This window comes from Mus musculus, chromosome 9 (genome assembly GCF_000001635.26).
Source record: "Mus musculus strain C57BL/6J chromosome 9, GRCm38.p6 C57BL/6J".
In the NCBI taxonomy this organism is placed as follows: domain Eukaryota; kingdom Metazoa; phylum Chordata; class Mammalia; order Rodentia; family Muridae; genus Mus; species Mus musculus.
In genome coordinates, this window is record NC_000075.6 from 89066602 (window position 1) to 89093504 (window position 26903).

General features: G+C 43.1%; 1 protein-coding gene, 2 long non-coding RNA genes, 1 other non-coding gene and 1 pseudogene across 7 annotated transcripts; 3 read left to right on the forward strand and 2 right to left on the reverse strand.

Annotated features, from left to right (window-relative positions):
* The first annotated feature begins 227 nt into the window (after window positions 1-227).
* On the forward strand, window positions 228-8848 carry Gm24463. Of its 3 annotated transcripts, none has more exons than XR_379690.4 (4): window positions 228-366; window positions 731-785; window positions 875-949; window positions 8603-8848. It is a non-coding gene; the product is annotated as a predicted gene, 24463 (long non-coding RNA). The 3 variants fall into 3 exon arrangements; XR_379691.4 differs by lacking the exon at window positions 228-366 and adding an exon at window positions 393-472; XR_379689.4 differs by lacking the exon at window positions 228-366 and having other exon boundaries at window positions 619-785.
* On the forward strand, window positions 8735-8806 carry LOC115487270. The gene has a single exon (XR_003948455.1). It is a non-coding gene; the product is annotated as a small nucleolar RNA SNORD50 (small nucleolar RNA).
* Gm19498 (predicted gene, 19498) lies at window positions 9349-9843 on the reverse strand (annotated as a pseudogene).
* Trim43b (tripartite motif-containing 43B) lies at window positions 18023-26234 on the reverse strand. The gene is made up of 7 exons (NM_001170884.1): window positions 25935-26234; window positions 24667-25081; window positions 23992-24087; window positions 22760-22993; window positions 21698-21720; window positions 20928-21028; window positions 18023-19115 (listed from the first exon to the last, which is right to left on the reverse strand). Exons 2-7 carry the CDS (start codon window positions 25075-25077, stop codon window positions 18643-18645), a joined length of 1338 nt encoding a protein of 445 aa, NP_001164355.1. The 5' UTR covers window positions 25078-25081; window positions 25935-26234; the 3' UTR covers window positions 18023-18642.
* Window positions 20881-21807, forward strand: Gm40542. Of its 2 annotated transcripts, none has more exons than XR_870985.3 (2): window positions 20881-21100; window positions 21660-21807. It is a non-coding gene; the product is annotated as a predicted gene, 40542 (long non-coding RNA). The 2 variants fall into 2 exon arrangements; XR_870986.3 differs by lacking the exon at window positions 20881-21100 and adding an exon at window positions 21494-21539.
* Window positions 26235-26903: the final 669 nt, after the last annotated feature.

The window sequence follows — 26903 nt, forward strand, 5'->3', positions numbered from 1 at the left end:
AAGGCCACTCCTGGCTGCCAACCTTCTCGAAGCAGGCGATGCCATGCCTGCAACTGCGGCAGTTCATTTGAATTTTGGCGCCACTCCCACTCCACGTAGAGCTAAGCCGCCTGCCAGACTGGGAAGAGACCGGTGGTGGAGAGCCAGCGGGAGCGCGCGCAGCAACGGAGACACACGGCGGCAGGCGGGCAGGCGGGCGGCGCCCAGCAAGCCGGAACAGCCTGGAAGAAAAGACCCACAGCGTTTCCACGCCTTGTTTCAGGAACGGCCACGCCCCCACGTGCTCTCGCGTCCAATCGGTGCCAGAGGGAGGGGCAGCCTTGCTCTCGCTCCACTGAAACTATAAAGGGACCTGCGGGGAAAGCTGTAGGTTACTCTTTTAGGCCGCCCAGTGACCAAGCAAAATGTGGGGTTGCAGAATAAATACAGATGCTCCGGTTCTGCGGAGCAGCCCTCGGGACTTGAGCTTAGGGTACGGGTGTAAACTACCTGGGAGAAGTGCGCAGCAGCAAAAGAGATTTCGGGATTGGAGCTTAGGTCCCTTCCCGGGGAGATTGGGTCTGGGCAGCCTGGCTGAAGGTCACTTGCGTTCTGGTTCCTTAGTCCCAGTTTGGGTGGGTTCTTACACAGCAGGGTTTGCAGAAAAATATGCAAGGCTTTTTGTGCTGTTTGGAAGGTTCGGGTGACACCTAGGTGACATCCGATTATATGCACATGAATCCTTTCACAGGGACCATGGCTCATCATTCTTAACATCCTCGAAGCAGTTGCAAAAAGATAAAAAGGTAAGGGAGATACAGCTTAGTTTTCTAATTGAAGTATTAGAGCAATAGGAAGTGGTGTGTGATGCTTAAAATGTGTTTCTTTTCATTAGATGAAGGGGAGCCCAAAGCTTCCGACAGAATTCATAACAGAAAATAACTTGATTAAAGCCTGACTCTTTTAAAAGGTATGTATGAAATCTAGATTTACATTTTTGCCAGCATACATTTTTACTGTTGGTGCAAAGAGAATCAGCTTTCCGGAAATGTACTGTTAAATAGTCCTGGCCCAACACAGCAGCTTCTCCTACTCTGGCCTTTCTAAGTTGGAGTGGCTGCAGTGAATGTAGTGAATGTACAAATTGATTGTACAAACAGTTGTGAGACGTACCGGGTCTGAACAGTGATGGACTACATCCCGAAGATTGTTGGGAGCCGCGCCCACATTCGCCGTTACAAGATGGCGCTGACAGCTGTGTTCTAAGTGGTAAACAAATAATCTGCGCATGTGCCAAGGGTATCTTATGACTACTTGTGCTCTGCCTTCCCCGTGACGTCAACTCGGCCGATGGGCTGCAGCCAATCAGGGAGTGACACGTCCGAGGCGAAGGAGAATGCTCCTTAAGAGGGACGGGGTTTCGTTTTCTCTCTCTCTTGCTTCTTGCTCTCTTGCTTCTCTCTCTCTTGCTTCTTGCTCTCTTGCTTCTTGCTCTCTTGCTTCTTGCTCTCTTGCTTCTCTCTCTCTTGCTTCTTGCTCTCTTGCTTCTTGCTCTCTTGCTTCTTGCTCTCTTGCTTCTTACACTCTTGCTCCTGAAGATGTAAGAAATAAAGCTTTGCCGCAGAAGATTCTGGTCTGTGGTGTTCTTCCTGGCTGGTCGTGAGAACGCGTCTAATAACAATTGGTGCCGAATTCCGGGACGAGAAAAAACTCGGGACTGGCGCAAGGAAGATCCCTCATTCCAGAACCAGAACTGCGGGTCGCGGTAATAAAGGTTCCCGTAAAGCAGACTGTTAAGAAGGATTCAACTGTATGAATTCAGAACTTTTCAGCTGGGGAACGAGAGTACCAGTGAGTACAGCTTTACGAGGTAAGTCTGATCTTGAACTTTCTAACGAAATTCAAGACAGTCTATCAGAAGTAAAGTGGAATATGTTTGGCCTTGAATTTTTTCTGGTGTTAGGAGCCCTTTTGTTCCTTTTCACATGTTATCAAGTGGTTAAGATAGGGAGGATTCTAGATGAAATTCAGGACAAGCTATCAGAAGTAAAGCGGGGAGAGAGAGTAGGAGCAAAGAGAAAATATGGTACACAAAATAAGTATACAGGCCTTTCCAAGGGTCTTGAACCCGAGGAAAAGTTAAGGTTAGGTAGGAATACCTGGAGAGAGATTAGAAGAAAAAGAGGAAAAAGGGAAAAGAAGAAAGATCAATTAGCGGAGGTCTCTAGGAAAAGGAGCCTGTGCTCATCGCTGGATGGGCTCGGGGAGCCAGCTCTTAGTAGTTCTGAAGCAGATGAAGAATTCTCTTCTGAGGAAACAGACTGGGAGGAAGAAGCAGCCCATTACCAGCCAGCTAATTGGTCAAGAAAAAAGCCAAAAGCGGCTGGCGAAAGCCAGCGTACTGTTCAACCTCAGGGCAGTCGGCTTCAAGGTCCGCCCTATGCGGAGTCCCCGCCCTGCGTAGTGCGTCAGCAATGCGCAGAGAGGCAGTGCGCAGAGAGGCAGTGCGCAGACTCATTCATTCCCAGAGAGGAACAAAGGAAAATACAACAGGCATTTCCGGTCTTTGAAGGAGCCGAGGGTGGGCGTGTCCACGCTCCGGTAGAATACTTACAAATTAAAGAAATTGCCGAGTCGGTCCGTAAATACGGAACCAATGCTAATTTTACCTTGGTGCAGTTAGACAGGCTCGCCGGCATGGCACTAACTCCTGCTGACTGGCAAACGGTTGTAAAAGCCGCTCTCCCTAGTATGGGCAAATATATGGAATGGAGAGCGCTTTGGCACGAAGCTGCACAAGCGCAGGCCCGAGCAAACGCAGCTGCTTTGACTCCAGAGCAGAGAGATTGGACTTTTGACTTGTTAACGGGTCAGGGAGCTTATTCTGCTGATCAGACAAACTACCATTGGGGAGCTTATGCCCAGATTTCTTCCACGGCTATTAGGGCCTGGAAGGCGCTCTCTCGAGCAGGTGAAACCACTGGTCAGTTAACAAAGATAATCCAGGGACCTCAGGAATCCTTCTCAGATTTTGTGGCCAGAATGACAGAGGCAGCAGAGCGTATTTTTGGAGAGTCAGAGCAAGCTGCGCCTCTGATAGAACAGCTAATCTATGAGCAAGCCACAAAGGAGTGCCGAGCGGCCATAGCCCCAAGAAAGAACAAAGGCTTACAAGACTGGCTCAGGGTCTGTCGAGAGCTTGGGGGACCTCTCACCAATGCAGGCTTAGCGGCCGCCATCCTCCAATCTCAGAACCGCTCCATGAGCAGAAATGATCAGAGGACATGTTTTAATTGCGGAAAGCCTGGGCATTTTAAGAAAGATTGCAGAGCTCCAGATAAACAGGGAGGGACTCTCACTCTTTGCTCTAAGTGTGGCAAGGGTTATCATAGAGCTGACCAGTGTCGCTCTGTGAGGGATATAAAGGGCAGAGTCCTTCCCCCACCTGATAGTCAATCAACTGATGTGCCAAAAAACGGGTCATCGGGCCCTCGGTCCCAGGGCCCTCAAAGATATGGGAACCGGTTTGTCAGGACCCAGGAAGCAGTCAGAGAGGCGACCCAGGAAGACCCACAAGGGTGGACCTGCGTGCCGCCTCCGACTTCCTACTAATGCCTCAAATGAGTATTCAGCCGGTGCCAGTGGAGCCTATACCATCCTTGCCCCCGGGAACCATGGGCCTTATTCTCGGCCGGGGTTCACTCACCTTGCAGGGCTTAGTAGTCCACCCTGGAGTTATGGATTGTCAACATTCCCCTGAAATACAGGTCCTGTGCTCAAGCCCTAAAGGCGTTTTTTCTATTAGTAAAGGAGATAGGATAGCTCAGCTGCTGCTCCTCCCTGATAATACCAGGGAAAAATCTGCAGGACCTGAGATAAAGAAAATGGGCTCCTCAGGAAATGATTCTGCCTATTTGGTTGTATCTTTAAATGATAGACCTAAGCTCCGCCTTAAGATTAATGGAAAAGAGTTTGAAGGCATCCTTGATACCGGAGCAGATAAAAGTATAATCTCTACACATTGGTGGCCCAAAGCATGGCCCACCACAGAGTCATCTCATTCATTACAGGGCCTAGGATATCAATCATGTCCCACTATAAGCTCCATTGCCTTGACGTGGGAATCCTCTGAAGGGCAGCAAGGGAAATTCATACCTTATGTGCTCCCACTCCCGGTTAACCTCTGGGGAAGGGATATTATGCAGCATTTGGGCCTTATTTTGTCCAATGAAAACGCCCCATCGGGAGGGTATTCAACTAAAGCAAAAAATATCATGGCAAAGATGGGTTATAAAGAAGGAAAAGGGTTAGGACATCAAGAACAGGGAAGGATAGAGCCCATCTTACCTAATGGAAACCAAGACAGACAGGGTCTGGGTTTTCCTTAGCGGCCATTGGGGCAGCACGACCCATACCATGGAAAACAGGGGACCCAGTGTGGGTTCCTCAATGGCACCTATCCTCTGAAAAACTAGAAGCTGTGATTCAACTGGTAGAGGAACAATTAAAATTAGGCCATATTGAACCCTCTACCTCACCTTGGAATACTCCAATTTTTGTAATTAAGAAAAAGTCAGGAAAGTGGAGACTGCTCCATGACCTCAGAGCCATTAATGAGCAAATGAACTTATTTGGCCCAGTACAGAGGGGTCTCCCTGTACTTTCCGCCTTACCACGTGGCTGGAATTTAATTATTATAGATATTAAAGATTGTTTCTTTTCTATACCTTTGTGTCCAAGGGATAGGCCCAGATTTGCCTTTACCATCCCCTCTATTAATCACATGGAACCTGATAAGAGGTATCAATGGAAGGTCTTACCACAGGGAATGTCCAATAGTCCTACAATGTGCCAACTTTATGTGCAAGAAGCTCTTTTGCCAGTGAGGGAACAATTCCCCTCTTTAATTTTGCTCCTTTACATGGATGACATCCTCCTGTGCCATAAAGACCTTACCATGCTACAAAAGGCATATCCTTTTCTACTTAAAACTTTAAGTCAGTGGGGTTTACAGATAGCCACAGAAAAGGTCCAAATTTCTGATACAGGACAATTCTTGGGCTCTGTGGTGTCCCCAGATAAGATTGTGCCCCAAAAGGTAGAGATAAGAAGAGATCACCTCCATACCTTAAATGATTTTCAAAAGCTGTTGGGAGATATTAATTGGCTTAGACCTTTTTTAAAGATTCCTTCCGCTGAGTTAAGGCCTTTGTTTAGTATTTTAGAAGGAGATCCTCATATCTCCTCCCCTAGGACTCTTACTCTAGCTGCTAACCAGGCCTTACAAAAAGTGGAAAAGGCCTTACAGAATGCACAATTACAACGTATTGAGGATTCGCAGCCTTTCAGTTTGTGTGTCTTTAAGACAGCACAATTGCCAACTGCAGTTTTGTGGCAGAATGGGCCATTGTTGTGGATCCATCCAAACGTATCCCCAGCTAAAATAATAGATTGGTATCCTGATGCAATTGCACAGCTTGCCCTTAAAGGCCTAAAAGCAGCAATCACCCACTTTGGGCAAAGTCCATATCTTTTAATTGTACCTTATACCGCTGCACAGGTTCAAACCTTGGCAGCCGCATCTAATGATTGGGCAGTTTTAGTTACCTCCTTTTCAGGAAAAATAGATAACCATTATCCAAAACATCCAATCTTACAGTTTGCCCAAAATCAATCTGTTGTGTTTCCACAAATAACAGTAAGAAACCCACTTAAAAATGGGATTGTGGTATATACTGATGGATCAAAAACTGGCATAGGTGCCTATGTGGCTAATGGTAAAGTGGTATCCAAACAATATAATGAAAATTCACCTCAAGTGGTAGAATGTTTAGTGGTCTTAGAAGTTTTAAAAACCTTTTTAGAACCCCTTAATATTGTGTCAGATTCCTGTTATGTGGTTAATGCAGTAAATCTTTTAGAAGTGGCTGGAGTGATTAAGCCTTCCAGTAGAGTTGCCAATATTTTTCAGCAGATACAATTAGTTTTGTTATCTAGAAGATCTCCTGTTTATATTACTCATGTTAGAGCCCATTCAGGCCTACCTGGCCCCATGGCTCTGGGAAATGATTTGGCAGATAAGGCCACTAAAGTGGTGGCTGCTGCCCTATCATCCCCGGTAGAGGCTGCAAGAAATTTTCATAACAATTTTCATGTGACGGCTGAAACATTACGCAGTCGTTTCTCCTTGACAAGAAAAGAAGCCCGTGACATTGTTACTCAATGTCAAAGCTGCTGTGAGTTCTTGCCAGTTCCTCATGTGGGAATTAACCCACGCGGTATTCGACCTCTACAGGTCTGGCAAATGGATGTTACACATGTTTCTTCCTTTGGAAAACTTCAATATCTCCATGTGTCCATTGACACATGTTCTGGCATCATGTTTGCCTCTCCGTTAACCGGAGAAAAAGCCTCACATGTGATTCAACATTGTCTTGAGGCATGGAGTGCTTGGGGGAAACCCAGACTCCTTAAGACTGATAATGGACCAGCTTATACGTCTCAAAAATTCCAACAGTTCTGCCGTCAGATGGACGTAACCCACCTGACTGGACTTCCATACAACCCTCAAGGACAGGGTATTGTTGAGCGTGCGCATCGCACCCTCAAAGCCTATCTTATAAAACAGAAGAGGGGAATTGAAGAGATTTTACCCCGAGCACCAAGAGTGTCGGTGTCTTTGGCACTCTTTACACTCAATTTTTTAAATATTGATGTTCATGGCCATACTGCGGCTGAACGTCATTGTACAGAGCCAGATAGGCCCAATGAGATGGTTAAATGGAAAAATGTCCTTGATAATAAATGGTATGGCCCGGATCCTATTTTGATAAGATCCAGGGGAGCTATCTGTGTTTTCCCACAGAATGAAGACAACCCATTTTGGTTACCAGAAAGACTCACCCGAAAAATCCAGACTGACCAAGGGAATACTAATGTCCCTCGTCTTGGTGATGTCCAGGGCGTCAATAATAAAAAGAGAGCAGCGTTGGGGGATAATGTCGACATTTCCACTCCCAATGACGGTGATGTATAATGCTCAAGTATTCTCCTGCTTTTTTTTACCACTAACTAGGAACTGGGTTTGGCCTTAATTCAGACAGCCTTGGCTCTGTCTGGACAGGTCCAGATGACTGACACCATTAACACTTTGTCAGCCTCAGTGACTACAGTCATAGATGAACAGGCCTCAGCTAATGTCAAGATACAGAGAGGTCTCATGCTGGTTAATCAACTCATAGATCTTGTCCAGATACAACTAGATGTATTATGACAAATAACTCAGCAGGGATGTGAACAAAAGTTTCCGGGATTGTGTGTTATTTCCATTCAGTATGTTAAATTTACTAGGACAGCTAATTTGTCAAAAAGTCTTTTTCAGTATATGTTACAGAATTGGATGGCTGAATTTGAACAGATCCTTCAGGAATTGAGACTTCAGGTCAACTCCACGCGCTTGGACCTGTCCCTGACCAAAGGATTACCCAATTGGATCTCCTCAGCATTTTCTTTCTTTAAAAAATGGGTGGGATTAATATTATTTGGAGATACACTTTGCTGTGGATTAGTGTTGCTTCTTTGATTGGTCTGTAAGCTTAAGGCCTAAACTAGGAGAGACAAGGTGGTTATTGCCCAGGCGCTTGCAGGACTAGAACATGGAGCTTCCCCTGATATATCTATGCTTAGGCAATAGGTCGCTGGCCACTCAGCTCTTATATCCCATGAGGCTAGACTCATTGCACGGGATAGAGTGAGTGTGCTTCAGCAGCCCGAGAGAGTTGCACGGCTAAGCACTGCAATGGAAAGGCTCTGCGGCATATATGAGCCTATTCTAGGGAGACATGTCATCTTTCATGAAGGTTCAGTGTCCTAGTTCCCTTCCCCCAGGCAAAACGACACGGGAGCAGGTCAGGGTTGCTCTGGGTAAAAGCCTGTGAGCCTAAGAGCTAATCCTGTACATGGCTCCTTTACCTACACACTGGGGATTTGACCTCTATCTCCACTCTCATTAATATGGGTGGCCTATTTGCTCTTATTAAAAGGATAGGGGGAGATGTTGGGAGCCGCGCCCACATTCGCCGTTACAAGATGGCGCTGACAGCTGTGTTCTAAGTGGTAAACAAATAATCTGCGCATGTGCCAAGGGTATCTTATGACTACTTGTGCTCTGCCTTCCCCGTGACGTCAACTCGGCCGATGGGCTGCAGCCAATCAGGGAGTGACACGTCCGAGGCGAAGGAGAATGCTCCTTAAGAGGGACGGGGTTTCGTTTTCTCTCTCTCTTGCTTCTTGCTCTCTTGCTTCTCTCTCTCTTGCTTCTTGCTCTCTTGCTTCTTGCTCTCTTGCTTCTTGCTCTCTTGCTTCTCTCTCTCTTGCTTCTTGCTCTCTTGCTTCTTGCTCTCTTGCTTCTTGCTCTCTTGCTTCTTACACTCTTGCTCCTGAAGATGTAAGAAATAAAGCTTTGCCGCAGAAGATTCTGGTCTGTGGTGTTCTTCCTGGCCGGTCGTGAGAACGCGTCTAATAACAGAAGATGATGACCTGAAGACAGATACAGCTTCTGAGAGAAGACCATTGTGTTTAAGTGAAGTTTAAGTCTTGTTTGTTACGCAGTCCTTTCTCATAGCATGTCATGGTACCTCTTTCTGCAATGAAACCTGACCAGTGAGATGCCAGCCTGCCTGTGAAGATCCTGCAGCAGGAGTGCATGTGAGTGGTGCTCTGTTTTGTTTTCTGCTGAGCTTACTGTCGTTGGTCTAGTCTATGATGATCCTATCCCGAACCTGAATTCCTGTTGAAAAACCATACTTACGGATCTGGCTTCTGAGATGGACCATTGCAAAGGACTGTTGTGTTCTTCTTTAATGTTGGCAGTAATGTGATGCCTGTTTTTTGTTTGTTTGTTTGTTTGTTTTGTTTTGTTTTTATATTTTAGGACCTGTGACACTAGACTTCTTGCAAATGAACACTAGATATGGTAACATCCAGAAAAGGCAGAGACAAGAAAATTCACAGTCTGAGTACTGGGGTGTTTGAGATGGGGTCTATCTACATGTCTCTAGCTGTCCCTATGTAGTGATCGGGACAGAATCTGGTATGGCCTGCAGAGTTGATTCCTGTATGTTTTTTTTGTGGGCTGTATGTAAATGGATTGTTTTTGACAATCCATTTGACCATGTTCTCTGCTGTGACAGTCATGGGTGAGCTGGTGACAGACACACCTGTGCAGACTGAGCAGAGTGAATGCAATCCTGACTATAAAGCAGCAGGTCACTATTTTTGTGATTGTAAAATTGGTTATGAGCCATTTCCTTATTCATCTGACAGTGGTTGCTTGGGAGTGCTGCAATAAGCATTCAGTAGCAAATATTTCTTCAGGTTTTATTTTTAATGATGAAAAAATAAGTTTATTATAATTTATTTTATGTGACGATCTAGGAAGTTTGGGCCCATCAGCAGTTCCAGTGCAATTTTGGACGCAATTGGGAATTCAGGAATTTCAATGGAGCTGTTAGCATAGGGGACCTTATAGGTCAAATTCATGCACACTTTCAATAGCACGTGTGAGGGGATCTCTCTAAAATTGACCTCATTGGTTCCATTCTCCGCAAACTAACCTGGACTGCTCCACATGGCCTTTCTTGTTCCTGATGTTGATGCATGTTCTCCTTTTACAATAAATTCATGACCATTAGAAGACAATGATTTCACATACATAGCATCAGGGCCTTCACAGCCGCTGTAGGCTTTCTCCACTCCATCCATTATGTTCTTATAAAATCCTGTTTGATCCCAGAGGAACTTTAGTAGTTTCCTGTCCAGGCCTAGACTCGGCCTGCTTGTACCTTGCCTCCGAGGAAGTGCTTTTCAGGATTTTTGTGTCAGCAGACTGATTAACCAGAGTGTCCTGTTACATGTTCCACTTCCATGGTAATTGAGTTTTCAAAGTTGGTGAGCTACGTGCACTAATGCCAATCTCCTTATTAGGACGATTGTGCACACGATCAGGTTTCCCTGTGAAATTGTCACACAATGCCTTGATTACATTTGTCCAGCCCTCCCAAGTGCTAAAACTAAGTGGGCTGTCAGTGATAGCTTTCACTTCTAAGTTCTTACTGGTGCATACTTCCATTTTCCTTTGAGGTAACTGGCAAGGGTTGAACTTCCTTCCGTTTTTTTGAGACAGTGTCTCAAAATTGACCTGGTACTCAACTATAGAGATGGCTGGCCTCAGTTTATAGATTAAGGAAAAGGCTGCCATGCCTAACCTTAGAATACTCTGCTCCTAAATTGCCTGTCGTCAGTTTGTTACCAGCCTTTACAAAGTAGTGCCAGTGTTCCTGGTTGGGAATAAATTTTTGGTTTTTGTGGTTTGAAATTCTTACACTAGTCCAGAGTGCCCTTGTCCAAACTTTGTACTGAAAGTGTTTTAACACTTAGCCTTTTTCTTTTTTCTTAGTTCTGTTTTGTTTTTGTCCAAGAACTCTGTAGATCAGGCTGCCCTTGAACTCAGAGATTCCCCCACCTCCCAAATGCTGGGATTAAAAGCATGTGTCACCACAGCTCAGCCATCTGCCTAGTTTATCACTAATTCAAGGTCTATAGTTTTAATAATTAGTGGGAAGAATCTACTTGGGTTTTTGTTTCCCCCTGTAATTAAGTTTTCCTGGTATCATTGATGAGGTGGACTTAATTTCTTCACAGGAAACCTTGCTACCTTTGAAAAATGAGTTGGCTGTAATGTAGTTCTTTACTGGTTCTCTGTACCATGTTTGGGTGCAGTTGAAACACGTCTAGTTGGTAGTCTCTAGCTTATGTTTACACTGACAGTCACAATCCCTTGGTTCCATGTGTTATTTACTTATTCCTATTTCTTTAGGATGTTAAAAAAGTTTTCATAGCTGGGGATGGTTGCTCACACCTTTAATCCCAGCACTCAGCAGTCAGCAGAGGCAATTGGATCTCTGATCTCCAAGGCCAATCTCCAGAGGCAGAGGCAGGTGGATTTCTGAGTTCGAGGCCAGCCTGGTCTACAAAGTGAGTTCCAGGACAGCCAGGACTATACAGAGAAAACTTGTCTCAAAAAACAAAAAAGTTTTCATTTGATACTCTGCCTTTTTTTTGGGGGGGGGGGGCTTTGTGTTTCTACGCATGTTGATTTCTGTAAACTCTAGCTCTGCTTTGGCTGTATCACATGTTATTTGTTGTCTCCTTTTTAATTGAAGAAATAGGAATTTCTCTTTAGTTTCTTGCTTAATTCACTGGCTATTCAAGAGTAACTGAATTTCCATGGAAAATAGGGAAACAACTCAGGAGTCTAAGGCAGGAAGATCACTTGAGCCCAGTCAAAGGTTCATTGATTGATAAATCTCACAGACCCAAAACAGGGTGAGATGCTGTAAATTATTTCGAAACAAAACTGGTATGGCCCACATCTACACCTTTAGCCTCAGCAGAGGCAGTTGGATCTCTGATTTCCAAGGCCAATCTCCAGAGCAAGTTTCAGGACAGGGCTACACAGAGACACATTGCAGGGGTTGTCTAAGAAGAAATGTAAGGCTTGCTGGCCTTTTACCCAGGCTGACAAAGTTAAAGGCAAGGCAGTGTTGTGAAATGATCTGACCTCATTCTGCAGTCTTTTCTGCTTATTTCCTTGCCTTCTAATGGGTCTTTCAATATATTTACTTGATATAGTCCAAGTTATTATGTATTTTATATATTAACAAGTACTAGTCTCCCAAGGAGCCCAGAGATAAGCCATGTCTCTATTCTCTTTATAAATACAGGTACAGGATGCTGAAGAAAACCAAAAGCAACCTAATATAAATAATATAAATAGAATATAAATAGAAAACACAAGTGAAAATTTTCTTTATTGCTTGATTACTTTGGAAGAGGGCCTCACTGTGTAGACCTGGAGCTCACTTAGATCAAGCTGGCCTTAGGAATTTATGGCAATCCCACCTCCCAACTGTAAATTACAGGCAGGTATCAGCATGCTGGCAAAGAATCCTTCCTGTTAGAGGATTATACAGATTGAGTCCAAACCAATTGAACTTCAGGGAACACACAGTTAGGCCTAAGGGACTGCATGAATAAAGCATAGTATGGTTTCAGATGTATTTGTGATAGGTTGGGATCTTGGTATTAGTGGGATAGAAAAATGTGGAATACAAGATAAGGCTGAATGCTAAGTACACCTTTAGTTTTTGAGGAGACGGATTCAAATTGCAATGTGTTTTCAGTAAGAAAATGTGATGAGAAGTTAGTGTGTTCATTGTGCATTGAAGGAGGAATGTTTTTATAGGGTGGGAATTAGGGGTGATATGTGTGTGAGTGCGATTGCCCTTTCAGGCCAGAAGTGCCGCAGACCCTCTGGGCCCCTGTGTCTGCATAGAACGAGTCTCTAGAGTAGGTGGGCAAAGCTTAGGATTTGACAAACAGACGCACACAGAGAGGTGTTGAATCTGAATGTAATGTCTGGTCGAGCATTAGACTATTTATAATACAGCGAATTATCAGGAGCTACAAATCACGATAAGACAAGGTACACTGAAATTTACCAGATACAAGAGAATGAAGTTTGTAGAAACTAGATAAATGTTTACAATAGAGATTAGCAGCCCTGCCTAGGATCAGCCTAGTGCCAGGCAAGAGTTTCACACTTTAGTGTTAATAGCACCAGGGGGTTTTAACTCTTGATAGGCCTCAAGAATAATGTGGTGTCACGGACCTCTAAATTCCTAGGCCTTGTAAAAACTTATCTTGTCTGGAAAATTCCCCATTTATCAGGATAGTATATCAACTTGCTCTTGGCATGGAATGTAGACTGTAGTAAAGATTTTTTTATCTCAGTGAGATTTCCAGGCTCTTTCTGCAGACCAATTGAGTTAATGGCTCTGATTTATTGTAGTGCTTAATTAGTTACTGAATAGGTTAAACTCCTTGCTGTAGTCTGGGATCTTGGAACACTGGGAAAGGCTTTAGCTATGTCAGAATTCAATCTTAAAAGGCACTTATAATAGGGTAATGCTTAGTAGAGGGCACGTGGATCCATACACTAGACTAACGCGGGAGTGGAAAATTAATTTTATGGGTTAGGGGGATAGCTAGACTCCAGGAGGGAGTTTCCTTGAAACTCTTTTCCTCATGAGAAAGCTTCCAAACTTTCGCCTATCAAGCTGACTCAACTGGAGAGCGTGGCACGGAAGGGGGCGTAGGATCTGCCGCTAAAGTTCAGCTGCTGTGAGGGAGCTGGGTGCTGAACCTGGGCCCTGAAAGCAGTAAGCACGTTTAACCAAGGAGCCATCCCCATGATGACTGGGCGATTTGTAGCTGAGCAAGAAACAAGTCCAAACAGGGCATCATTTTAGTGGGAATTAAAACTCGTTTCCATTAAATGTACTAACTGAAACCTTTTTATACACACTGGATGACATGTTTGACTAAGCCTCCTGAAATATACAGATTCTGTCTGAATAATTCTTTTTGTTAATAGAGGGCTAATACTAGATATCATCCAGGTACTCTAGCTTGGTAAGGAGCTTACCTGAGAGCTCAATAAATCTTAAAAAACAAGCTGGGGGTGGGGGTCAGGGGCTGGAGAGATGGCTCTGCAGTTCAAAGAACCTGGGTGTTGACAGTGTACACCTTTAGTCCCCCCACCCCCTTCCCCCCCCACACACACACACACAGCCCCTTCCCCCAGCACCACCCCTCATCTGCAAGGCTGAAGCTTCACCCCCTCCCCCCAGTGTCCCAAAGATGGAATACCACTAGTTGTTCTTCTAGAGGTCCTGAGTTCAATTCCCAGCAACCACATTGAGGCTCATAACCATCTGTAATGGGATCTGATGCCCTCTTCTGGCATGCAGGTGTGCATGCAAATAGAGCAATCATTTATTTATTTAGGTTTTTTTGAGTCTGGGTCTCACTATGTAGCTCTAGCTGTCCTGGAACTTAGTTTGTAGGACAGGCTGGCCTTGAATCACAGATTGCCTCTGACTCCAGAATACTGGGATTAAAGGTGAGTGAGTGCCTTCCACACCCACCTTGGAAGAAGGATTCCTGATTGAGAAAAGGCCTCTGCTGGGCAGAGGTGTTACATGCCTTTAATTCCAGCACTTGGGAGGCAGAGGCAGGCGGATTTCTGAGTTCGAGGCCAGCCTGGTCTACAAAGTGAGTGCCTGGACAGCCAGGGCTACACAGAGAAACCCTGTCTTGAAAAAAATAAACAAAAATAAATAAATAAAATTAATAAAAATGTGGTACAGACCCAAACAGAGAATTCTCAACAAATGAATCTTAAATGGCTGAGAAGCACTTAAAGAAATGTTCAGCATCCTTAGTTATCAGGTAAGGACAAATTAAAATAACTCAGATTTCATCTTACACTCATCAAAATGGCTGAGAAAAAAAAATCTCAAGTTCCATTTCATCCTGGCAAAAATGTGGAGCAAGGGGAACACTCCTCCACTGATGGGAGTGCAAACTTATACAACCTCGTTGGAAATCAATTGGGTAGTTTCTCAGAAAACTTGGAATAGACCTATCTCAAGATCCAGCTATAGACCCAAAAAATACTCAACCGACTATAAGGACACTTGCTCAACAAAGTTTTTAGTAGGTTTATTCATAATAGCCAGAAACTGGAAACAGCCAAAGAATGGATAAAGAAAATGAGGTACCTTTACATAATTGAATATTACTCAAATATTAAAAACAATGATATCATTAAATGTGTGGGCAAGTAGATGAATCTAGAAAAGATCATCCTGAGTGAGATAACCCAGACCCAGAAAGACTATTAGCCACAAAGTACAGGATAACTATTCTACAATCCACAGACATGAAGCTAAGAAACAAGTGGGGATCAAGTTCTCAGGGAGGACTGGAGGGAGAGAGTATGGGAGAGATGACTGGAATTGGATAACTTCTGGAGCTGATGTAGAAATCTAGTAATGGAGCTGAGCGTAGTGGAACACGCCTTTAATCCCAGCACTCGGTAGGCAGAGGCAGGCAGATTTCTGAGTTCGAGGCCAGCCTGGTCTACAGAATGAGTTCCAGGACAGCCAGGGCTACACAGAAACCATGTCTTGAAAAACCAAAAAAAAAAAAAAAAAAAAAAAAAAAATCTAGTAAAAAGTAAAATCCCTGGAATCTACAAAGGTGACCCCAGAGACCACTCCCAGTAATGGAGGATACAGAGCCTGAACCAGCCATATTCTATAACCAAGTGACTTACAGTGGTAGGGTTGCAACATGAACACAGCTAATGCCCTTAGACCTACAACCTATCCTGCCAGAAAGATGTGCTGGGGCAATGAAGGAGAACTAATGTGGCCAACTAATGAGTGGTCTAATTCGAAGCCCACAAGAGAGGAAGCCCATGCCCAACACTGCCTGGATCATCAAGAACTGGAGTCTGGATAGCCAAGGACCTAGGGTAGGAAAAATAAGTCAATGAAATGATCCCTAGTGGTATTCTGCTATACTCAAAGATTGAGGCCTAGTTCAATAGTCATCAGAGACACTTTCCCTAGAAGCTGATTAGAACCAATGTAAAGACTGACAGCCATGCATGAGATGTAGAGAGAGCCCAAATTGGAGCACTCCATTAGGTCCCTCCCCTCAGAGATCTAGGAACCCCATGGAAGAAGGGGGAGGAAGAATTATAAGAGTCAGTGGGGTCAGAGACACTAGGATAATACAGCAAACAGAAGCAACTAAATAAGGGTCCTGGGGGTTCACAGAGACTGAAGCAGCAACCCTGGAACATTGGTATGTGCTTAAGTTATATCTGCATGTTATGGTTTTTGGTTGGTTGGTTTTTTGAGACAGGGTTTCTCTGTATAGCCCTGGCTGTCCTGGAACTCAACTGTATAGACTCAGAAATCTGCCTGCCTTTGCCTCCCAAGTGCTGGGATTAAAGGCACCACTGCCCGGCATGTTATGGTTTTTAGCTTGGAGTTTTTGTAGGACTAGTAACAGTGAAGTAGATATCTGGCTCTTGTCTGCTCTTGAGACCCATTTCCTCCTACTGGGTTGCCTTACCCAGGCTTGGACTGGGAGAAATGAAAGGAGAAGCTATGATCTGACAGTATTATAAGAATAAATTTTAAAATGTATATACATGAGCTTTGTGTTTTACCTTATTAGATATGAGTTCAAAAGAACCACAATAGTTAAATAGGAAAGGATTTATACTCTATATGCTCTAAATGTGGCCAAGGTGAAGGCCATTTGCCCACAAAAGTACATTTGAGGAGCTTGGGCCTGGACATAAGCCACAGAGCTGCCCTGACTGCTAAACTGATTTGCTTTTTAGCTCTCATTTATTAATTTAAGGCAATTTCATATATTGTATATGCACCCATGGGCCCTCCTTCAAATCCCTCTTCCTTGTGTGCCTATTTAGAAGCAGATGTTCTGGTGCTCTGGCTCTTAGGATGTATCTGCCTCTTCCACAAGGTTTCCTGAGGGTTACATGAGCTGTTATATTGTCAATGCATCAAGTGAGGTTTTATGACTGGAATGTAAACTTTCCAGAAATTGGGGGATTTAGAAATTCTCCAGAATCCTGTACATGATATAAATGCAACCCCAACATTTGCTTTCTCTTTTTCTAATAAAAAAATGAGAAAAAACAAAACACCTCATCCCCTTTGAGCTTAATGCTTCTATGTTTTGTGATCTTATTGAACTGCATGCCTGGTGCTAAGTAGTAGTCGCATGGCATTTCTTATGTCTACTGTGTTCTTAGTCTTTTCTAAAATATTTGCAATATGCTTCCTAAAGGAGCAACCTAAGTTCTCATGTCTCTGCACAGTCCTTGGTGTAATATTCTGGTCAGAGCCTAGGTGTCACAGAAGTCAAATGGTCAATGGAGTCAAATCTTATGTTGGGATATTAAGAAGTATAACTTTATGCCTTTCGAAGCAACATGAGAAAGCAGAGGGAACTAGACTGGCTAACCAAAAAAATTTGAGGCTTCATTTCTGAAAGTCTAGAATCATGAAAGAAAATGGCCTTGGATGGGCATTACAATCTACTTCTCTCAGTGTTCTCAGGTGCACACGACCCTCTTTTTTTAAGATTTATTTATTATATGTGTGTACACTGTAGCTGTCTTCAGATACTGAAGAAGAGGGCATCAGAATTTTTTTTACGGATGGTTGTGAGCCACCATGTGGTTGCTGGGATTTGAACTCATGACCTTTGGAAGAGCAGTCGGTGCTCTTAACCGCTGGGCCATCTCACCAGCCCCACACACGACCCTCTTGCAAATGACCAAGGAGGGGTTTCCAGAAGAGAGAACCTGTTGAATGTCAAAAGACATTTGTGTGCTCTCTGAGACTGGAAGAATATTCAATATTTAAAGCTGTTTTATGTTGGAGACAATTAAAGTTTTTTCAAGTGTGTCCCCAACATAAAACAGGTTTAAAATAAAGGACGTGAAAGAGGGGGAAACTCACTTTCCTTTTTTTCAGGAAAAAAAAATCCCTCTCTGAACGATGAGAGCCTGTTTGTTGTTGTTGTTCTATCCCAGTTGGTAAATAATTATTTGTTTAGATCAAATAGGGATTCAAGCTTTTATTGATCAACAAATCTGCCTACAGTAGATCTCTGTGCCTCTGCCTGACGTCATTAACTTAGAATCACACAGATACAGAATATTTAAATGGTGCTGGAACTCTGGGAACTCTGCATCCTGAGTTCTAGGTCTACACTAGATCCAAGATTCTAATTAGTAATTCTCACAAATATGCAAAAACAAAAAGCAATAACTACTTTGAAAGTAAATGTTTGGCCTGGTGAGATGGCTCAGCAGGTAAGGGCACACTGACTGCTCTTCCAGAGGTCCTGAGTTCAAATCCCAGCAACCACATGGTGACTCACAACCATCCATAGTGAGATATGACGCCCTCTTCTGGTGTCTAAAGACAGCTGCAATGTACTTACACATAATAAATAAAATATTTTTAAAAAAGTAAATGTTCTAGGAGGAACAGGTGGACCACAGATAAGAAGCAGTCACCCATCTTTTACATTTAATATCATTTTATATTTTTTAAATTTATTTATTTATTATATGTAAGTACACTGTAGCTGTCTTCAGACACACCAGAAGAGGACATCAGATCTCATTACAGATGGGTGTGAGCCACCATGTGGTTGTGGGGATTTGAACACAGGACCTTCAGAAGAACAGTCCCTTAACCAAGAGTCAGTGCTCTTAACCTCTGAGCCATCTCTCCATCCCTTAATATCATTTTAACATGTCTTAGTTAGGGTTTTACTGCTATTAACAGACACCATGACCAAGGCAAGTCTTATAAAGGACAACATTTAATTAGAGCTGGCCTTCAGGTTTAGAGGTTCAATCCATTATCAAAGTGGGATCATGGCAATATCTAGGTAGGCATGGTAAAGACCCAGATGAGAGTTCTACATCTTCATCTGAACGCTGCTAGTGGAAGACTGACTTCCACACAGCTAAGATGAGAGTCTTAAAGCTCACACCCACAGTGACTCACCAACTCCAACCGGGCCACACATTCTAATAGTGCCACTCCCCTGGCCAAGCATACACAAACCATCACAATAAAGAGGGGACACATTATCATAGAAGTACTAGAAAAGCACTAGCATACTGGATTCCTATGATTATGTGTAGACAGCAGAGAAGAAAGGCCTGACAGCACAATGGAAAGTTCCAGGAGAGTAGCTGAGTATGAGGGAACTCTTGGCTACATCCACGAAACTTACATATCCACCCTCACAATCAAGGAACACGCCAACTTGGCCAACTGGCTTCTCTATATAGTGTTCACCTCCTATGCGGGTGATGAGAATGTAATGATCGTCCTTTCTCAAACACTCAAGAAATAGATCTGTGGGTGTCGCCACATAGCTTCTCCCCCTTAACCAGGGATCCTTACAGACTCCTACAGTCCACCGCCTATAGTCCTTCAAATCCACCTCCCAGTAGTATTTTCCCCTGGAGAAGCTCTTTTTTCCCCAGGAAACACGATGGGTTTCAGCTGAATCCAGAGATGTGCTTTCATGGAGAAGTCTGATATCAAAAGGTCTGAGTGAGGTGTAGCCGAACATGATTGAATGTTTAAAGGAAATCTTCACTGTGGGAAGAAAAGCCAACATTTTAGTTAAACCAACTGTTTACAGTTGTCAGGTGAATGAGGTCCCTAGAGATTTCCTGGTTTTAAAAATAGAAAGGCTAAGACTGGAAGGGTAGATATAGCCCAGATAAATAAATAAAAGTCAAGAAGTTCCCCCAAGAAACAGTGAGTACATAATGAAAACGTTTTTGAAAATCTGTAGAAGCTGCAGAGGAGGAAGCCACAGCACAGTTCTGTCAGGAGCTTTTCATTACCACTGAGCAACAGGAGGTGTGCAACACAATGAGGACCGCTGTGAAGGCTGTACCCCTGAGTCTCCATGAAAAGTTATTCCTAAGTCATGTCATGATTGCTTGCATCTTAGTGTTTTGATTTTCATTCCACTAAGCAGATATGTACTCAAGACAAATCTAAACATGCATTAGAAGTTGTCCCCTAATAGCAATTGTCTGCCTTTTACTAAGCCCTGGTTCCTCTGATATTCTTTCCCTGTGATGACAATCCATATTTAGATCTCCCAGTGTGATTCTGACTGCAGTGTCTTATCAACTCGTTTTATTTTTATTGCCTATGATATATGAATTTGTCTATTTGGGTTTTTTTTAATGATCATTTCTGTAGTTTCTTTGAGATGGGATTTCTTGCTATATATCCTTGACTGGCATGGAACTCACTATGTCAATCTGTCTGGCCTCAAACTCTTGGGCAATCCTCCTGATTCCATGTTTTTCATGCTGGGGTTACAAGTAGGTGCCACTATATCTTGTGAATTTTAATAATTTTTTAAAGATTTATTTATTTACTTCATGTATGTGAGTACATTGTCACTGTCTTCAGACACATAAGAGGACATCAGATCCCCATTACAGATGGTTGTGAGCCACCATGTGGTTGCTGGGAAGTGAACTCAGGATCTCTGGTAGAGCAGTCAGTGCTCTTAGCCACTGAGCCATCTCTCCAGCCCGTGAATTTTTAATCTATGGAGTATAATATACTTTAAAATTCAACTGGTAGCTGAGCATGGTTTCACATGTGTTTAATTAAAGCATTTAGGAGCCAGAGGCAGGTGGATCTCTGTGAGTCTGAGCCCAGCCTGGTTTACAGAGCTAGTTCCAAAACAGCCAGGGGTACAAAGATAAATCATAGCCGGCCGTGGTGGCATACACCTTTAATCCCAGCACTCTGGAGGCAGAGGCAGGCAGATTTCTGAGTTCAAGGCCAGCCTGGTCTACAGAGTGAGTTCCAGGTCAGCCAGGGCTACTCATCCCAGGAAACCGTCGCGATCATAAACAAGGTATGCCACAAGCGCACAGGGTGGAGTGCGTGGTGACGGGAGGGAATGATATCTCGTTTGGAACAAGGTGGACAGAATAAGAACCTAGCTTGGGGACGGGGATGCACGGTCTCTCCCTCTGTCGTGTCCGTCTTTATGCTTTAATGACCAGGGCTACAGGGTGTGTTTGTCTCGAAACACACCCCCCCCTCCAAAAAGATAAATCATGACTCCAAAATGAAAAAAAAAAATCAACTGCTAAAATATTTAATAGAAAACATACAGTGCTGGAGAGATGGCTCAGCGGGTAAGAGCACTGACTGCTCTTCCGAAGGTCCTGAATTCAAATCCCAGCAACCACATGGTGGCTCACAACCATCCGTAATGAGATCTGATGCCCTCTTCTGGGGTGTCTGAAGACAGCTACAGTGTGCTTACATATAACAATAAATAAACCTTTAAAAAAATATATTCACTGTGCAAAGTTTATCTCACTGTTGAAGGGCACCTCTGGTCATTATATCAGTCCTGACACTCACCTCGGAAGGAGTTGAGCCTTGCAGTCAGCCCAGGAATGGAATGGGCACGGAGTCTTGGTATCATACCCTGTGGCATGTCCAGCTTTGCCGCTAGCTTACTCCTGCAAGGAGAAGACATTGATATGCTAAGATTATCATCCCAGTGATGAGGAGAAATCTTCACTCAGAGCTAAGTAAGACTCAGGGGTTAAAACCCTTGCCATACAACCTGACAACTGAACTTCAATCCCAGGATCCCATGGTGTAAGGAGAAGACTGACTGAGAGTGGTCCTCTGCCCTGCACACATGTGCACTCACATAGGTATTCATAGAAATTGAATTTTTATAAAAGTAAACACTTACCTGAACATTTTTCACACAAAACATTTTCTGATATTAAAGAAACCCCATGATCAGGAGACAGGGTAGTTTCCTCTTAGATGCTGTTTCTGAAGCCCTCCTGCTACCAATTCCGTTCTTCCCATGCTTCCAGCCCCTTTCTTCTACTACCAGGAAAATATAGCCCGTGGGCCTCAATGATTGGGATTGGAAAACAACAAATTTTAGCTCAAGCCCATTACATACACTACTTCATTCATAGGGAGAAAGAAAAGACACTGTCTGATAGAAAGGTGAACAGCCATCATACCCATGAAAACCATCCCAAACACAACATCCATAAACAATTAAGGATTTGCTAAACAAAGTGTATCTATACTTTGCTAAGAGGTCTTGTTCTGCTTTTTCCATAGGTCAGGGTATCCTGGCTTACACTGAGGACTAAACTCACCTTCTGAACAAGTCATCCAAGTCCTGCAAACAAAACAAGAGAAGCTTAGTTACCTAAAGAAACAGAACACAATGTGGTTTCATATATATGAGATTTATTTATTCATTTTACAGATATGAGTACACTATTGCTCTCTTCAGACACACCAGAAGGGGGCATCAGTGCTCTTAGCCATTGAGCCATGCCACCAACCCATTAAGTTTTATGTCAGTCAGCACTATACCAATTCACCTGCAAATGTATTTTCACGTCCCAGGGTAATGCCAATGAAGTGGATTAGCACAATGGAATTCTTAATGAAATCAGGCTGTGAGAATACTTGGGAAGCATATGGGTAGGAGTTATACACTGCTTTGGAACACCTCACTGTCTGCAAAGAGGACTTTCTTTAATCTTGTACACAAGCATAGGAATACTTTCATTAGGGGTACTTGAAAACTGAGGCCTAACCCCTACATGGTGCCTCGTATCTGTAACTCTAGACTTTGGGGTTTAGGTCTCAGGAGTCCTGTGAGTCCGAGGCCATTGTGTACCACAAAGAACATGTATCAAATCCCCCACCGCCCAAAAAACTCTCAAAAACATAGCTTTCAGACAGAACAAACGAACGGTAGACTACTTTAAAGCTGTGCTTAGCATCCAAGTAGAGGTAAAATGGAGTAGCCGGTAACAAGAATCACTTAATTTGGGGTTTCAAAGAAGCAAGCTACAAACACACCAAAAAAAAGAAAAAATGGGGAGATATTCAATGAGGAAATCAACTGACAATGTCAACAAGCTTGCTCTTTTTAGGTTATCACAGAAATTATCTCTCCAGGTTTTTTTTTTCTTTTCGAGACAGGGTTTCTCTGTGTAGCCCTGGATGTCCTGGAACTCAGAAATCCGCCTGCCTCTGCCTCCCGAGTGCTGGGATTAAAGGCGTGCTCCACCACCACCCGGCCAGATTTTTCTTAAAAAGGATATCCCCTGATAAGTACAGGGGCTATAGAAAGGACTCTCAGATGTAAAAGCCACAGGTGTGGTCCTCAGATAATGAAGCTCTTTCAAGCACTCCATGCTCACCTGCACCAGCAGCTCCTGGTATGGCCTCTGGGACATTGTCATCAGCTCCCGATACACCTCTGTTAGTTGATTTCTCTCGTGGACTATCGTAGCTTCACTTTTCCTGAGCTCCTCTAAAGTAGTGTTGCTTTGATGTCTCAAACACTCTATGTGTTGATCCCTTTCTTCACTGAGGGGTGGACATTGTTTTCCATACACTCTCTTGATCACTTCCTCCCGTAGCTTCATGGACTTCTGAAGGAAAAGGGACATCCTAGATCACACTGAAGAGTATTTGATCCTCTCCACGGAATCCTTCTATGTTTAATTCACCTACAAGAGCCCATCAGAGTGCTGCACACACTGATTTACTGTCTGCACTTTCCAGAAAATGTCAATTCTCTGATTTCATACATTTCTTCTTTATTAATAGCTGAAGCAGGCAAACCCATCCTTTTCCCTTACCACTTTTATCTATTAAATGAGACTCATCTCAGAGGGGGGAAAAGGTTTTGATTGGTAATAAATTCACTCAAAAATGCAACTCTGCTCCAGGTGTGGTGGCCCACGCCTTTAGTCCTAGCACTCGAGAGGCAAAGGCAGGTGGATTTCTGAGTTTGAGGCCAACCTGGTCTACAGAGTGAGTTCCAGGACAGCCAGGGCTACACAGAAAAACCCTGTCTCGAAAAAAAAAAAAAAATGCAACTCTGCACATAGTAACCAAAATTCCCCAAGTGGAGTCAGTACTTCCCCAAGTGGAGTGATGGGCTGTGCTGAACAGTCAGAAAGTCACCCATTAACATCAAACTTTTCTGCCACACGGCCATGCCATTCTCTCTGTATTCAAAATGGTATTTTACCCTTAAGAATTTAAGGTTAAGAGAAAAGGAATTTCCTAGCATCACATCCCATGCTTGTTCCTCAAATTGTGAATGACCAAGTTTGCAAGATATCTGCCTCCCAAGTGCTGGGATGAAAGGCGTCACCACCACTGCCTGGCTCAAGATACTTTTTTCTATTCTGTGCTTTGTCTAAAATATTTCAAGAACATTCTATTCTTAACAAATGCTCTGAGTGGTTTTAAGAAACATCGGAATTTAAAGCTTGAGGTAGGGTGCATTTTCTTGGATAGGAAGGTGCTGTTTCACTAACATGCCTGCAGTGAAAGGCCAGACTGGAGGAGAAGGGCTTGGATCACTCCTCAATGAATGTCTCTGGCCTCAAAGAATATACCAGTTTGGTCTCATACCCACCAACCACCACAAGGTCGTTCTCCTCTCTTTTTCTACATAATTCTGCTGGATTTTGAGCCTCCGCCATAATGAGTCCATGTGCTTTAGAAGTTCCTCCTGTAATAAATAAATAAATAAATAAATAAATAAATAAATCATCCTTTAAATAATGAGTCACCTGATGATCAGACCCTAGCACTGAACACAATTACTTTAGAGAGGGTAGAAGGATCACAGTGTTATTTTTTTTATTTTTAATAACTATGGAACTTTAGATTTTCAGACCATAGAATTACAGAATACAACCACCCTGGGCTCAAGTAAAGTGATGTAGCATAGTTGACGACTGGCTGGATAATTCTCATCTGGTTGGGATTCCCAGACGTTTCTTTCTCACCAGCTAGTTCCAATGCACTCTTGGTAATTTAGTCTCATGTCACCAGCACTTTTTTTAAAGATGTAAATTCATGACTTTTCAGTGACATGAACATAATGAATCATGAAAGTAGAAATGATATTTATACTTATGCATCGCTCAAGGATTATTTACATTTTCTAGTCATTCTTCATTCGCTCTTTAAAAAGAGATTTGGAGCACAATGACTTCATCCGAATCAGGATAAGCATCTTCCTGTGGTCTGCTAAGCCTCCCTCTTTCAAGATCTCATCCTTTTGTTTTCCAGAAACATCACTTACCATTTTCTCCTGAACAGCTACATCAATGGAACAGTGTGTGTGACCGCTGTGCTCCTGGGAGTCAGAACACAGGTGACAGAGGAGGATCTTGCTCTTATCACAGAAGATCATCTTTTTCGCCTTGTGGGTCACACACTTGTGCTCCTCAGAATTCAAATATTCCATGAGCCTTTTCTTTCTGACAATGGACACCTGCTTCTTCAGAGAAATGTCATTTATATATTCCTGGTTAAATGGTTGCATACACATGGGGCAGTAGGCAGGAAATTTGATGTCTTCTTGAAAAAGTAAGAGACATGCCTCGCAGAACTTATGGCCACACTTTAAATAAACTGGATTCATAAAGATACCCTGGCAGATGGAGCAGGTGAGTGTTTCCTCCTGAGGGTCTTGTAAATTGTCTGATTCCATTTTTCTGAGGGGAAAAAAAAAGCAGGGTTATTATTATTGGGCCAGAGAGGAACAAGAAACTAGACAAAGTTTGATTCAACTTGTGATTATGGCAATATAGGCTTTTTTTTTTTTTTTTTTATGACCAAGAACTTTCCCTGACAGGCATATTGCCTGAGGTGATCCTACCATCTACATTCCTCCTGGAGACTTCAGCCCAAACTGGTACATTCTTTGAGGCCAGAGACATTCATAGAGGAGTGATCCAAGCCCTTCTCCTCCAGTCTGGCCTTTCAAGCAGGCATGTTAGTGAAACAGCACCTTCCTATCCAAGAAAATGCACCCTACTTCAAGCTTTAAATTCTGATATTTCTTAAAACCACTCAGAGCATTTGTTAAGCATAGAATGTTCTTGAAATATTTTAGAATTTAGACAAAGCACAGAATATAAAAAAAGTATCTTGAGCCAGGCAGTGGTGGCTACGCCTTTAATCGGAGCACTTGGGAGACAGAGGGAGGCAGAGGGAGGCAGAGGCAGGAGATTTCTGAGTTCAAGGCCAGCCTGATCTACAAAGAAAGTTCCAGGACAGCTAGGGCTACACAGAGAGACCCTGTCTTAAAAAATGAAGAAGGAAGAGAAGGAGGAGGAGGAGATCTTGAAACTATTTCTCATTATAATACATCAGATCAACTAAAATGTGCATAATAAATTTAAAATTATCTATAACCTTAACCCACATTATACCCCAAGGAAAAAATGCAAATACAAACTGAATCAGGTTTTGCTAAATAGCAAAATACAACTTCTAAGCAAACCCCTGTTTGTATTTAAAAATAGGAACAAAAAAGAAATTTTCTCTTGTAAATTGTGCACTTACCCAAGCAATTATTCCGGTCCCTGCTTAGCAATGCTTGGTAGCAATGCGATACTAGCTCAGCTCTGAGATCAGATCCTCAGAGAGTGAGGTGATAGATCTAGCAGTGTCTGGAGCAAAAGGTTAGAAACACTCCACTTCTGGTCTGGAGAAGAATGAACCTGGTGGGCCCCAGGGATGTACTTAGAGTCTCTAAAGACCACACCCACTTCCTCCCTTTTACTAATGCTTCCAATAGATGAGCTCCCTTAAGTGGGATTATTCTAAATGGATGAGAGATTGAACTAACACCTTGGCCAATCTCCACAAGCAAATCTCCCCCAAGGGATGTCCCAAATCACTATTTAGCTGGGTGTGGTAACAAACCTTTACCCAGAATCCAAGGAATTAGAATGCTGAACTAGGAGGATTTTTTTAGTTCAAGGCCCGCCTAGAATATGCAATGAGAGCTTTTTTTTTTTTTTTTTTTTTTTGTTTTGTTTTGTTTTGTTTTGTTTTGTTTTTCGAGACAGGGTTTCTCTGTATAGGCTGTCCTGGAACTCACTTTGTAGACCAGGCTGGCCTCATACTCAGAAATCTGCCTGCCTCTGCTTCCCATGTGCTGGGATTAAAGGCGTGTGCCACCACGCCCAGCATGAGAGCTTTTCTAAAGAAAAAAATTAGTAATTTTACAATAACTATAACTACATATTGAGCAATATGCTTATCCTTTGGTTTTAATAGCTTAACAAATGATGGCGCCCTTAACTCTGATTCCAGCAAATATCAACATAAATATCTTTTTAGATCTTTGGAGGATTCTTTTACAACTTCTTTTGCTCATATTGATCTCAACTTATACTTCTTCCAAATCTACCCTGCTTACTGACTCAACTTTCTGTTCTAAAAGGGAAAAAATGCACAAATCTCCCTCTATTTACTTTTGGCTGTGTACAGTGACATTAGAGTTCAAAGATGCCTAGCTCCCCACCA